The 15,612-nt window shown below is 44.3% G+C and overlaps 1 protein-coding gene across 1 annotated transcript; it reads right to left on the bottom strand.

Annotated features, from left to right (window-relative positions):
• Positions 1-4,563: 4,563 nt before the first annotated feature.
• Positions 4,564-13,770, bottom strand: LOC137511587 (cold-inducible RNA-binding protein B-like). The gene is made up of 7 exons (XM_068233992.1): positions 13,682-13,770; positions 13,233-13,343; positions 9,419-9,525; positions 8,505-8,625; positions 5,722-5,806; positions 5,568-5,638; positions 4,564-5,321 (listed from the first exon to the last, which is right to left on the bottom strand). The coding sequence occupies exons 2-7, from the start codon at positions 13,333-13,335 to the stop codon at positions 5,308-5,310; spliced, it is 501 nt and encodes a 166-aa protein (XP_068090093.1). The 5' UTR covers positions 13,336-13,343; positions 13,682-13,770; the 3' UTR covers positions 4,564-5,307.
• Between the last annotated feature and the right edge of the window lie 1,842 nt (positions 13,771-15,612).

Genomic DNA, 15,612 nt, shown 5'->3' with positions numbered 1-15,612 from the left:
TGCTACTTCAAATAAAGTCAGCCTGCAAGTAGATGAATTGGAGCAACTGCTAGTGGCCTGTTTGATCTGACATTTCTGCCTGGAAATTAGCTTATTTGTACAATTTGTGCTTCTAGCAATACACAAGGTGTACACATTTCATAGCCTGATTGTAGTGCAAGGATTCACGGCATAAAATTCCCACTTACCCATAATTCAGATTAATGAACTTTATACAATGCTGTGCAAACAGCAGTCCCATTTATCAACGAAAGGCAACCACCATAGTTATCCTAAAACAAAAACAAAAAAAGAAGAGCTTAATAGGTAGGTCAGTATTCTCAAAATAAAAAAAATTAACAATTTTTGGACAACCTTGTCAAAAAGCAGTCACAACCTTGGGCAACAGAATGTGATCTCACAGATGCAAAAGTCACACTATTCCAGATAGTTATGAAGTGAAGCTGAACTTCACACCTTTCCTACTGGTCAATAAAGTCAGCCATCATACATAAGGACAGACTGTAAAGGTAAAAGCAGGACCAAGTTGATCTTTAACTAGAAAAGTCAACCTACATATTGATCCAGCAGAACCTCTGATTGTTAAGAAAGGTTCACTGCAGGCAACCTTTAATTCTAATATGCTTAGTTCGGTTTGCCCAAATTTGTAGCAGGTGTACTTCTAAGTCTGGTTCATGGGAAATACATGAGGACTTTAATGGTTAATAGAAATTTGCAGTACAATGCTGGGAATTTTAGGTAAAACCAGACAGTTTGCTAGTGAGGTTGTAAAAGCAGTAGCTTTTGTAAGCAAGATAACTTTGACGTTTCAGAGGCACAATGAGCTTGAGGAAGAGAATGGACATGAGCAAAAGTTACCTCAAATTACCGGACTAATTCCGCATATGAACTAGCCAAGAGCAGCTTTCGGTCAGGTTCCACAGGATGCACAACACTTGACTTCTCCAGGACAACTGCAGCTTCTGTACTCTAGCAGAGGATTCTCAGAAGGTAACAGTATTGTACCAACATTGATTTAGCAGCTACACTACTAAAATTCCATGCCATTATATGGATAAGGTAAACATACTAAAAGTTTGAATATATCTACAAGGGGCTTTCAGAATGTATAAGACTTATTTGTCAAGGCAAGAGCAAGGAAACTAACACTTTTTTGCTGCACCATAGAGCAGCAAGTCAGGTCACAGCTGCTAATCATTCCCATTTTTTCTTCTACTGGCCTTGATAAATCAGCCTTAAAAAAAACCTGGTAACATAACATCCTCTAGCAAATGACTATTCAGTTTAAGCACAAGAGGACCAGTACAGACAGCTGGCTTTGACAGCCAAAAGCTTAAGGGCTCGTTTCCACCAGAGCCGCACGCATCTGCAAGATGCGGTGGCACTTCCAGGTCTGCAGCTACGCAGACGAATCCCAGCCGTGCCATGCATGGCTATAGGATTCGCGGCCTTCCGCACCATTTCGGATGGCGAGGTCTGCCAAATCGCTAGCGATTTGGCCGGCGGTGCCATTGTACCCTATAGCAGTTACCCCACACGATTTGCCTGCGGGGAAACTGCGGATTCAAACAGGCCCTTACTGCTATTGTACAAAAAAAAAAAAAAAACACTTCATGGTGAATTCATAGCCACACTTAACGGGTAAGGGAGGGTTACCATACCCCAAACTGCTGATGCGATGAGCCCACGCCACTTGACTAATTTGACAGTTAATGGTAGATCATGTAGGATTAATGCTCCCCATTTATCTATGACATGGTGGATCTGGTGCAACTGCTGGGACGAATGCTGGCAGCTGTCTGTATGAACTGGCCCTAGAGGCTTTGACCCATGGCAACTTCCTCACCAGCACTGCTAGCAGAAACTTTTCAGCCACTTAGTCTTAAGCATTGTAATCATTAAAATTTTCACTAAGATCCATTTGTGCACAAAATTAAACGTTCACCTCAGCTTCACATGACAAATCCAGCATGGCAGTTCCATAAATAATCTTCCTGAGCTAGTGGGTGTTTGAGATAAGGAATGGGTGACCTCAGGATGTATTGGCTCCAAATTAAGACTTACAATATACATGCATAGACTGGCAAGTGCAAAATAGTTATCAGCTCCAATTGCCTAGAAGATGCCAATCCTGAGTTGTTTCTAATTTTAAGCAGCTTGGAAATAGACCAAACAGCAGTAGCTACAGTATCTTACTGGTCAATTCCAACGCTGCATAAGATCAGAATTAGCATTAATAAATTTCCCTAATCCGCTCTATAGCCAGCTAGGACACCAGTTGGGAGTTTTGTCTTGAAGGGTAACCATCTCTGGATTCTGAGGTCTATCCAAATGAAATTTGTTACAGCAGCTGATTAACCATACAGACATGCTTAAAGCAGTACTTACCAAGTCGTCAAGGCACACCAACAGTGCATGTTTTGTGGAAATCCAGATGTAATCAGCTCTGAGACACTAATTACTCCCACTTGTGTAAGTTTTCTGCATAACATGTAGTTGGTGGGCCTTGAGGATAGGGTGGGGGACTCTGGCTTAAAGCAGACCTAACGTTAAGGAGGAACACTAGATACTTACCTAAGTAGTGGAAAGCCTCTTAATAGCCTAGAAGCTTCCTGGAGCCTCTTGCTGCCCACCAGTTCAGCACAGGGTCCCTCTGTTCAACCCAGACAGTCAAATAGCAGGGCATACAGACTTACATCTCAGATCTTGTCCACAGGAACACCAGCCTGCCCCCCTCTGATCTGCCAACAACCTGTGTCTGTTCACACTAGGACTGCCCCCACTGCCATCAGACCCACTCCCATCTTTAAATACCTTCAAACATGCCCTCAAGATTCCTTTTCATGCTAGCGTACCCCACTATATCAGCACCATAATACATTCAGCTGGGCACACTCTGATCCACCTATTGTCTATCCCTACCCTTTAGATTGTATGCATCTGGCAGCCCCCTAGTGTTCCCAGCTTGATTATGCAATCTTACTATGTCACCCCTTTTTTGGGCTAACAGTATATTTTGACCAAAGACTGAACTACTGTTATCAAAACATTTGCATGATCTTGTTTTGAGGGGAGCTCCTTGTATGTCCTACCTTGTATGTTAACCCATCTATTGTCCAGTGCTGTGTAATATGTTGGCACTTTATAAATACAAATAAATCAAAGCACATGCTCAGTAAAGGAAAGAAGTCATGCAGATCTTCCCTCTACTGGCATGCAGACTGTACTCATGTATGGGCTCATCCATGGTCAGGAGTGCAGAGGATGAAGAGGGACCGTGTGCTGTATAAGGATCCAGGAAACTTGGTCCATCCAAAAGCTTCTCACTACTAAGATAAGCAACCTTTATTCACTTCAGGATTGCTATAAGCCTTGACCATGCCATTGCCTGGGATATGCAGCCCTTATACTTAATATACAGCAAATGCACTGTAGACCCAACTCAGAATGGACAAATGTACTTTACTTGTAAAGTAACATTCTCCCTTAAAATAAAATTTGCAACATCTATGCCCACTACCTGCTCCAGGACACTTTATATTTCACTCTGTCCTGACCCTAACTGTCAGAGGAATTACAGTTCCTAATGAGATAACAGGAAAGCAATTAACTTGTCCTTATAAAGGCTGGGCACACTATGGCAGCAATTCTGTTGCATATATACATAGCACAGTGCATACAATGTAATCATATATACCAGTAGCAGTTTCACTATACAAGTGCAGGGGAAAAGAGACTAATTTAAAGCTACATGTACACTGGCAATTCAAAATTGCACATGGCAATCGCATGCAAAAATTTGACACCAAATGTGTGCCCAGCCTATGATTTTACATCTTGTAGAGTCCCAGAACATTTATTTTCTTAAACAAAAAACTACTGAGACTACTCAGATCAGGGTGCTGGCACTGGTCTGAGAAAGCGAATTAAAGCAGCGTGTAGTAAACTTAAACGTTTAGACTTCACAATGCCATTTAAAATGTTAATCACAGGGAAGTGCACTGATGCAAAGCTCCCTGAAGGGTACTATTAAAAGAAACCTTCCTGCAGGCTTGTCAAGTGGCATCCATGGTTTATCTTGCATCATTCATACAAGATTATTACGTAATCTACAATCACTACCACTTAGCAGATCATACTGTGACAATAGGGGCAAACTCAGTTATGCAATTCATACCACAATGAGTGTTTAGGTCACTAACTTATTTCTGGCTGAAGTCTAAATCTACATTTTACCCCAGAAGTCAGAGCAGCAGATGAAAATCCAGCACCTAGGTAAGGCATACACATCTAGACAAGACAAAAGTATAGCCTTTAAGAGCAGCATTGTGATGTATTTGTTTCAGTACATTTAACAATGAAATTCACAAAGGCTCTAATATTTATTGCTATTCCTAGTGAATGAATCTGTACCTCCTGTTCTCAGGCAACCTCCCACCAACCCTATTGTGCTGGATGACCTGCCAGGCAAAGATATAGTAAAAAAATTAAGTCCTTTATGTTCCACAGACCAGGATTTCACAAAACATGGATGTTACTTAACATAAAAAACATGCATTGGGGTTGTAGATCTAGAGCTTTATTGACAGTCATCCTAAAAGTGGTAACAAAGTTCAGTTATGTAATGCAAGAGTTAAATTTCAGGAGCACAGTTCTTTCATAGGTTTTTAATAGGCATTTTGAAGTCAAAAGAAAGATACAATTTTGTAGTCTGTTCAACACAAGGTTTGAAATTCGTTTAAAAAAAGGACAAACAGGCATTAAGAACTTGTGACAGGTCAAATGGCTTTAGTGGTATCAAGGTGGTACAACTCATGTAAATCATGTCCAAATTTCTGTTCCACCTTGCTACACAAAGCATTTAATTTCAAAAAAGCTCAAGAAGAGCTCCAGGGTTCTAGGGCACAAAACTATACACAAAACCGCATGATCCAGCAAGACCGTGCTGAAGTCAAGCAACCCCATCAGTGGGTATGCTAATGCAGAAGTGCCACTCCATTTTTTTAAGCAGATGCCGTTTTACTGCAGTCCAATCTGCTCATTAAAGAGGAGCTCAACATATCTGCAGGCTCAATGGAACAGCAGAGGTTAACTGAATGAAACAAACATTTAAAGTAAAAAAACAAGCAGTGTCCAAGGTCACACTCTGAATAGCTGTTCCACATTACCAGTAAGGCTGTCAATATTAACCAAATTTTAGATATATAAAAAAACAAACAAATGATGTACTACACAATGATTCTGCGAAGCTCCAAAAATCTTTATAAATACAGCCAGTGACGGACGATCTTGAGTCAGGAAGGTATTTTAGTCGTGTGAGGCTGAGGACAAGAAGCAGGCACAGTTGTAAAGACACTTGAAGTAGACGTCAGATACCAGCATTATATCCCCTACATCAAGATCTAGGCCCAACCCACAAACTGCTAAAGAAAAAATTCTTGTAGTTGGTATTTTAGCTCAGAATTGGTAAGGATTTGCTGGGCTGCAGCTACTAATGCAAGCCCTCAAACAATACAGCTAGAAATTAAGCCCCACCCCTTCTCATCCCACCCTCTGTCTAGACTTACCGTAACTGTCATAGCTGTCTCTGTAGGAACCTCCTGAGCGATCACCATAACCTCCTTGACTTCTGCCACCACTAAACAAAAGAATAAAGTCAGAAACTAGCAAAAAGGCATGTTACACTTTTGATTGCAGTCTTGCTTTTGCCTGAACACTCACCCTCCATAATAGTCCCTGGATCCACCACCATAGCCTCCGCTTCTGTTGTCAAAACGGCCACCGCCATAACCACGGTCACTACCACCTTGAGTACAATAAAAAAAAAAATTACATTTTGCAACAAAATTACATGCACCACTTGACAAAGCAAAAATGCCTACTATACAAGCTTCATTAATGGCCGGTTACCACTGTACACGGTGTAATGTGGCTATATATCAGTGATGGCTAACCTTGGCACTCCAGCTGTGGTGGAACTACAAGTCCCATGAGGCATTGCAATACTGTGACAGCTCTAAGCATAACTTGGGGAGGCAGAGGCATGATGGGATTTGTGTTGTCACAGCTGGAGTGCCAAGGTTAGCCATCACTGCTATATAGCTACATAGCCGCATCGCACGGCAATTTAACAGTTTCCAGTGTGTGTTGGTTGTGTGGATCAGAGAATCTGCAGCATGCTACAGATTCTCACATGGCTGCATCTACCCTCCCCCATTCACTTACACATGGGGATTTGGAGGTGACATGAATGGGAGCAGAATGCGTAGTCTCATCGCATCTCTGGTTCCCATTTGTAAATTGAAACTTGCCCTTACAGTAATTCTCCATTACAGCACTCACGCTGGAAGAGCACTTACATGGATCTTATGGTGCCCATACAGGGTACAATTTTTTCATCCAATCTTACCATTTCTATGTAATATAAGGGCACTGCCTAAATTATCCTCAGTATAGTCAAGAGAACCCGAGGTGGGATTTTATTATGTTAGTGGGGCACAGAGGCTGGTTGTGCACACTAAGACCAGTCTCTGTTGCCCCATGGTGTGCCGCTATACCCCTGCAGTGCTGGCGACACGCAGCGTGTCGCCAGCACAATGTTTACCTAAACTGTCTGTTAGCGCCACTCCCCCACCTCAGTGCTACCCACCCGTGTCCCATCCCTCCTGCTGATAGGAGGGAAGTGCCACGGGCGGGTAGCGCCGATGCGGAGGAGCGGCGCTGAGTGACAGCGCATAGGTAAACATTGTGCTGGCGACGCGCTGCGTGGCGCCAGCACTGTGGGGGTATAGCGGCGCGCAGGGGGGACATGGAGGCACACCATGGGGCAGCGGAGGCTAGTCTTAGTGTGCACAACCAGCCTCTGTGCCCCAGTAACAATTAAATGCCACCTTGGGTTCTTTCACTTAATTTACATTTTACATAGAAATGGTAAGCTTGGATGAATTTTTTTTACCACGTATGGGAAGTGACCAATGTTAACTTTGCAACTGCTCCGTCCACTCAAACTAGGCACAATGTCCTAATGCCAGTTTATGTATGCACATTAACCACCCTGGCGTTCTGATTAAATCGCCAGGGTGGCTGCGGGAGGGTTTTTTTTAAATAAAAAAAAAACTATTTCATGCAGCCAACTGAAAGTTGGCTGCATGAAAGCCCACTAGAGGGCGCTCCGGAGGCGATCTTCCGATCGCCTCCGGCGCCCAGAATAAACAAGGAAGGCCGCAATGAGCGGCCTTCCTTGTTTTGCTTATATCGTCGCCATAGCGACGAGCGGAGTGACGTCATCGACGTCAGCCGACGTCGTGACGTCAGCCGCCTCCGATCCAGCCCTTAGCGCTGGCCGGAACTTTTTGTTCCGGCTGCGCAGGGCTCAGGCGGCTAGGGGGGCCCTCTTTCGCCGCTGCTCGCGGCGAATCGCCGCAGAGCGGCGGCGATCAGGCAGCACACGCGGCTGGCAAAGTGCCGGCTGCGTGTGCTGCTTTTTATTTCATCAAAATCGGCCCAGCAGGGCCTGAGCGGCAGCTGCTGGCGGTGTTGGACGAGCTGAGCTCGTCCAGACCGCTCAGCTGGTTAAAAATGGGCCAAATTACATTGTGGCAATATTTGATTGGTCTTTCAAGGAACAAATCTTCATAAAAATGAAATCTGCATAAACTGAATTTCAGAACTGTTGCAATATACACATTTGACTGCCGAGAGAACATTGTATGAACACACGTGAATTTAGTCAAGTGTGCCTGCAGCAGAAATGCATGCAAATCCAAAAGCAGGTATTTCACGAAATGCATGCCAAGTTTTAGTCAGCTGCTACACAAACTATGTAAAGGTGTATATTATACATGTGGTTGACTGGCAGATTTCAGGATGTTAAACTGCATTGCTCAGTGCTCTGAACTAACCTCAACAGGGCACTGATGAAAAATGAAAATTTGATCTTTTGATCCAGAGTGAGCTTTGGACTAGTCCCAGTCATGAGGGGGCAGCCTCAAGGTTTCTTTTGCAACTGTATAAATGCTAAATTATTGAAAGAGACAGCCCCAAAAACCCAACTTTGTCAAGTTCTGTCTAGCATGCATTTGAGGTTTATTTGACAGTTGAACAGAAGATTTAAGGCACATTTTACTTTGGCACAAGTATTTGTTAGTGCTGTTCTCCTGTTGGGACTCAAGTGCCTTTGAGGCAGCCACTAGAGCGCACAGGCAGTAACAGTGTTACGGAGTCTTGCCCAAGAATGCCTACATGTGCACACATTAGGCTTATAGTGTTATGTTTAGGGCTCTGACATGGGTTCAATGTCAGAACTTCAGATTCAGTAAGTCAGCACCTATTCATATTTTAACATTGTACAGTTTGTCATAGTGACTTAGTATTTGAGGTTAGGTTGTGACAGCTCCACACAAAGTCTACTGATAAGTTGCTGTCGCATAGCAAAGTTAAGTAAGAGACAAGCCCGTATAGGCAAGTCACCTAAGGAGCTCCTCAGATTCAAAAAAATAGCTTACCACGTCCTCTGCCTCCACGGAAAAAGCCTCTTCCTCCAGATGAGCCGCCTCTGTAACCTCCTCTTCTGTCACCAGATGACTTTCCAGCTTGATCTACTCGAATCTGTCTCCCATCCACAGACTAAAAAAAATAAAAAAAACACATGTTCATGTAAGAGGGAAAGAAACATGAGAAAGCCACCACCTAGTGTAGCTTAGAATGGGACATTTTAACAATGCAATATAGTGCCAATCAAAGCAGACTGGGGCCTGGAGCCCACTAGAGTACTTTCAGTAGCAATTTATGCCTTCCTGGAACCACTGGGGATCCCAAAAATGCTTCTCTGTAGAAAGTGAATAATCATGATCCCACCTGAGTGATTTGCCATGCAGCATTTGAGTCTTTTTTTAAATGAAAGCAGGGCCCAAAGCCCCTTGAATGGCATAATTGCCCTAAAAATACTAGCTTTAAGATTGCTCTGCAGTCGCAATTGGGTCCCAGGTCTTAAGCCTATGTGCTACTTCAGGCAGTTCTAAGGTTCTACCATGATGGCCGTCTGGTGTTTGTCAGTGTTGGATTAAGATTAAACATTGTATTCCATAGAAAGGTCAGCGCTCAGTTTGCAGGAACTCACAGGTTTATAGTTCCAACACTCACTACCTTGCCTTGGGTTAGATACTGTGTGTAATGGAACAATAAAGCACTATGGAGGCACCAATTACCCCAAGTGTAAATTTGTTAGAGGATTAAGACTAGATGGATTGGGATCAGAACTGATGTACTGGTTTTGCTTTCTTTTAGCCCAATATCCTGTTAGTGATCACAATACGCCTGATTTTAGCTTTTTAGTCTAGGGTGTGAAAACCCCAAGCTCAGTTGGGCATCCAGAATTTTATAGTGCATAAGTCAGGCTTGCACAATACCAAACGCTTACCTTTCCATTCATAGCCTGCATGGCATCTTTGGCATCTTCTGCATTTTCAAATGTGACAAAACCAAAGCCACGGGATCTCTTTGTTTCACGATCCTTCACCACGACCACTAAAAAAAAAAAAAAAGGATATATAAATTCATAGCAAAATCCCATGCGTCTACTGTATGTGCAAGCCCCCACCATATTACAGGTAAACACAAACATGCAATGCATACAACTTGAAGAGTTTTCAAGTGCCACAATGCATGCCAGATACAATCTACTGACTAAGTATCACAGCAAGCATTGCAGCACTCGCAAACCGGGACAACCATCGGGGTGAAAAAAATATTTTAACCCCAGCAATGGACTGCTCCATTTTATAGATTTACAATTTTGCTGCACAGTCCCTTTAGCCATGAAAGGAATGTGAAAGCTGTCCTGCTCGCTCCCTCCAGACTGCCTTGGAGGAGAAGTGCATTGTTCTCCTTACCCCTCCCCCCCCCCCCCCCCTGGACACACTCCATGCATTCCATACAAACCCTATCCCTTTAAACCACAGCTAACAGCAATATCTTTCAAAGTAGTAACCATAGAAACTGTAAAGAACATTGTCCTGATGACATCCAAAATCATAACTTTCAAACATGCTGAAGCACTGCAAGGGTTGGTACACATAACTGAAAGGGCAGGATATAAGAATTAAAGGTTTATAACTTCACCTAACTATACTGTACAAGATGTATCATCTAATCATAACCTGAAACAGTTAATGGTAATGCACTGTTCAAATTCCATGACCATTTCACAGCTCTAAAAAAAAAAAAGTGGAAATCCTGCATACACATGATTTAAACAAACAAATTGAAAAGATTTACTAACGTGAACCAGAAAAAAATGGGGCTTCCTCCAACCCCTATCAGGCTAATTTGTTCTTTGCCACCCTCTGCCTCCTGGATCATCCAGTAGAAGCCCTGTATCTGCATGTCATGTGATGTACATGCACAGCCCTGCAGCGTGTCACTGCCTGGAAGCAGTCGGCCTGCACTGACTGGCTCTAGCTAGCTGAGATACCAGGGCTTTTAGTGGACGATCCAGAAGGGTGTAGGATGGGGAGGGACCAGTTAGGCTACTTTTCACCTGTGCTCTGCAGGAGTCTTGCGTGAAGCACCCCAATCCCATTCAAACAAGATTATGCTGCATGTGGTCAGATTTTTCCAAATCGCATCAATTAGTGGGCGGGGTATCTGACCATAATCACAGCAGTGGAAACCTAGTCTTATCGTGAAGTGGGCTGGACAAAGCACCATGTATACATTTGTTTGTCACCATCTTAGGCACACTAGGCATTTTGCTAAAAAAGGTTCTACAAATTACCATAGAAACTAAATCGATTTAGAGCTCCATCTCTGCAGTCTCACCACTATGGTTGCTCCCATCAGCAGACAACTGAGCTCTAAACCAATTAAAGCATTTAAACAAAGAAACCAGGCTCTGGTACTTAAGGGAACCTAAACAGAGGGATATGGATTTTTCCTTTTTAAATACCGCTTGCCTGATTCCAGATCCTGTGACTAACACTTTTATCCTCAGCCCCTGAACAAGCATGCATGCCAGGTGCTCTGAAGTCACTGGATTAGCTTCATGCTCCAGGTGTGCGATTCAGCCACCACTGCAGCCAAAGAGCTCAGCGGGACTGCCAGGCAACTGGTATTGTTCAAAGGGAAACATCCATATCCCTCAGTTTAGGTTCCCTTTAAGATGACCTGAACTGAGGTTTATGGAGGCTGCCATATTTGTTTCCTTTAAAACAATACCAGTTGCCTGAAGTCTTGCCGATCTCTTGATGCAGTAGTACCTGAACAAGCAAATGCGGCCAGAAACATCTTATCTGCATGCTTAGTAAAGGTGGCCATACACTGGTCGATTTGCCATCAGATTCGACCAACAGGTAGATCCCTCTCTGATCGAATCTGATCAGAGAGGGATCGTATGGCCACCTTTACAGCAAACAGATTGTGAACCGATTTCAGCCTGAAACCGATCACAATCTGTTGTGGTGGTGCTGCTGCTGCTGCCCCCGCCCGCATACATTACCTGCTCCGCCGGCGCGACTCCAGTCCCCCGGTCACCGCTGCTCTGTCTGCGCTCTGGTCTCCAGGTCCGGCATGCCTCACTTCTTCTAGCCCGGCAGGAAGTTTAAACAGTAGAGGGCGCTCTACTGTTTAAACTTCCTGCCGGGCTAGAAGAAGTGAGGCATGCCGGACCTGGAGACCAGAGCGCAGACAGAGCAGCGGTGACCGGGAGACTGCAGTCGCGCCGGCGGAGCAGGTAATGTATGCGGGCTCTATTGCGTCGGTCGTCGGGCACTCGAACGCCGCTAGCGATGCGCTCTTTACCCGCGGGCGATCGACGGTTATTTTCCGCACGGCACGATCGACGGGATCGGACGAAATGGATCGAAATTCGGCGTGTAGCGTGAACGATTGGCAGCAGATTCGATCCCAGTGATCGAATCTGCTGTCGAAACGGGCGCAAATCGGGCCAGTGTATGGCCTGCTTTAGGGTCTTCGAGCTAAAAGGCTTGGCAGGAGAGCCAACCTGCATTGTTTAAAAGGAACTAAATGGGTCAACCGCCGTTCTTTAAAGGGAACCAAGCATCAGATATCTCCCATGGCAGCTCTAAAGCAAATTAAAAATGCATTCTAAAAATGTGGTTTAAGAAAAAAGACAACTTTTGTTTTGCCTAATCTTACTTTTTTGAAAACAGGCAGTATCCTGTAACAACCCAGCCTGCAACCCTGTATTAATCTGAGACAACTGTGCGCTTTGAGTCCTATGGGAGAAAAGCGCTTTACAAATGTTATTGTATTGTATCCTACCTCCTTTGTGTCCACAAAAAGGAGGAGCAACAGATGGAAGGCAGATAAGTAGCCCAATTACCCAGAATCAAACCCTGCGTCTTCCCCATACTTCAAAAATAAAACAGTCACACTTGAAAAATTACACCTAGCCTGGATAATAGCAGTGAAAAGGTAGCAGGGGGCTGAACTTCAGACATGGAAGCCCTTTCAGCTATTTGAAGCCAGTAGCTGCTAAGATCCCTTTAAATGGCCAGCAGTTTTATACCTATATTGCTAGTATGTACCTGCCGCCCTTTCCAGTGATTATCCTAGGCTTTGTCATGTAGCCTTCCCACCCCCACAGCAAAGGGAGAGGGAAAAGGCAACAACAAACCTTTAAAAAGTGATCTTTAGACAAAAAACGGTATGGAGCAAAGGATAACTCCCACTTGCCGTAAGGTAACAGCTACAGCATGGTACCTTACAAGGCAGACAAACTATGCACTGATTTTCATTAGACCTTTGATTTAATAATGAAATTAAATGACTAAGGCCACAGTGAAGAAAAGAAACAAACCTTATTTGAGAAGGTCACCGAGTTTCCAAACTGCCTCATCTTGTCCATGTACCAATCCTTTGTACACTATTTCTCCTCCCCCACCCACCACAAGAAGCCTACAGCCCATTAACATTTCTATTCAGCATCAGGTTTTAAACAAAAAAAAAATCCCAGCAACCGACCATAATTGAAGATACTATACGGAAATAAGGTGGGGGGGGGGGGGGGGGAGGAAAAAAGCGCCCCTCAAAAAAAATAAAAAAAATATGGCAATTGTATACACATTCTCATGGCAAAGTGACCACATTTAAAATAGCGTTTAGGTTTTTCTTCTATTATATCTAACACATAAGAGTGAGGCAGCCACATACAGAAAATCCTAATATTGCAGTTTAACCACTCCCTGTATCACCATCAAGTCCGCACAACTCACCTTCTGAGATCTGCCCATATTTGCAGAACGCCTCTTCCAGATTGCGTTCATCTGTGTCGAAGCTCAGTCCTCCGATAAACAGCTTTCCTTCATCAGAAGACATGATTAGATCTACGAGAGAAGGAACGAGATAGCTGAGTCATCGCCAAAAATACCGCCTAAAATAGGCCACGCAGAAGGAGAGCGCAATACTCCGGCCGCCATTACAGCACAAACATGGAGGACGGGGAAGAAAGGGGGAGGCAGACAATAGCCCGCGCAGAGATTCCTGCCCAGCTCGCCACACACACAGCCAGAACACGCATTCCATCCCCAGATACAGGGGAAATACGAGGGCAGCAAGCCAAGCAATCACCCAGGAGTACCTAAGGAGAGACCAGTGACCATTTACGACAGAAACCACACAACCACGTTCTCGTATAAGGCTGCAAAGCAGAGCGACGTCTTACCTCTATGAGCATCAACACACAGGAGAACGCAAGTATGGCTGCCAGCAGCTTATATACTGACCCCGCCTCCCCGCCTTTTTTGTCACTCCGCCCACCACATGGTAATATGAGCTAGCTCGGTGCGTGGCTAATAACGCAAAACTACCTGGTAGATATGCATTGGAAGCGCGCCCGGTGTTGTACGTGCTATGTTTATTATCATTTTCTTTATCACAACACATTTTCAGATCACAACGCAGCTTTGCTTCCTGTCTGAAAGACAGAAAATGGCTTCCCGCGCCTTGTGGAGCCATGCGGATGGGGGAGGAACCGGGTTCAGTTCCTGCAGCTGAGACAATGGATGCCTTGCACAGGCGCAGAGCCCGGACCGCCATTTTGTAGTATTCGCGGTAAATGTTTAGAGGGTAGGGAATAGGGGTGAGCGCCGAAATGCGAGATGGAATTATGTGTTGCTACTAATGTAGCGTTCATTTTCAAGCTGTGTAAATAAAAGTTTTCATCAACCCGCAATTATTGATCAGTGATCACCCTTGAACATTAGAACGGTAGTCTGTTCATTTTCAAGAATATGTAGCTTTTCTATACAATAGGTCTAGATAGCTACGGGGTTAGAACTACATTTTCTTTGCTTCTGTCCCCAGGGTCTGTGAGAATTTCTGTTTTGTTCCTGTCCGCAAAGGGAATGGGGAAGTCTTTCTTATGGTGCCCATATATGGTACAGTTTTTTCATAGAATCTTACCATTTCTATGGGCTCTATTCTCAAAGAGCCAAAAGTACCGCAAAATTTTACCGGTAAATTCCCGCCAGCGGTAAACTCCGCATTTTTTTAGCATTCACTAACATTTTCCGCATGTTTGCCGCATGCGGGAAAAAAGATGCGGAAACAGGCATTATTCATGCGGGAATCATGCGGTAAAAAGGTCGCATGAAAAAGTGTTTAAAAAAAAAAAGTTAAAGTCCACCAAGCACAGCCCTTAAGCCTCCACACTTCATTAAAGTCAATGGGATGCGGAATATATCACCTACTTCTTGTAGGTGATAAAAATTCGGTAATTAACGAAGAAAAGATGCGCCTGAACATCTTTGAGAATTGATCTTTTATTGCGGAAAATACCGACTTTTGCGGAAATTTTACCGCATGAATCCCGCACTTTTATCACACTTTTTCCGCATGCGGAAAAAACATGCGGAACATTTTGAGAATCCCAACTTGCCGGTATTTTGGGTGCAAACTTCCCGCATGTACTTTACCGCATGCGGAAACTCATTGAGAATAGAGCCCTATGTAGTATAAGGGTAAATTAAGTGAAAGATTATATTACATAGAAATGGTAAGATTGTATAAAAAATGGTGCCATTTATGTGTTTTTTCAGAGTGTCAGAAACAGTAACAAATTATTTTAAAGGAGCACTATAGGGGTTTCGTAGGAAAAAGAGTTGAACTTACCTGGGGCTTGTAATGGTCCCCTGGAGATGTCCTGTGCCCGCGCAGCCACTCACTGATGCTCTGGTCCCTGCCGCCGGTAACTTCCAAAATTTGCGTCTTTAGAGTCAGAAATCCACTGTGCCTGGGTGGCCTTGTCCTCGCTGCCGCTGACGTCGCCAAGAGCTTACTGCACCGGCGCTGTACGGCCGGCGCAGTATGCTTCAGCTGACGTCAGCAGGGGCGAGGACGAGACAGCGCAGGCGCTGTAATGTGCTGTGGATTTATGACTTTAAAGTCGCAAATTCCGGAAGTTACCGGCGGCAGGGACCGGAGGAGCGGCGAGTGGCTGTGCGGGCACAGGACATCTGCAGGGGACCATTAGAAGCCCCAGGTAAGTTCAACTCTTTTTCCTACGAGCCCCCTACAGTACTCCTTTAAATGGAATTTGATTTTGCGGCTGACAATGCCGCTAAAGTCTCCCCAAAGATAAAGGTTAGATTCTTA

The sequence above is a fragment of the Hyperolius riggenbachi genome, chromosome 1 (genome assembly GCF_040937935.1).
Source record: "Hyperolius riggenbachi isolate aHypRig1 chromosome 1, aHypRig1.pri, whole genome shotgun sequence".
Classification (NCBI taxonomy): Eukaryota; Metazoa; Chordata; class Amphibia; order Anura; family Hyperoliidae; genus Hyperolius; species Hyperolius riggenbachi.
This window is presented reverse-complemented; position numbering and strand designations above follow the sequence as displayed.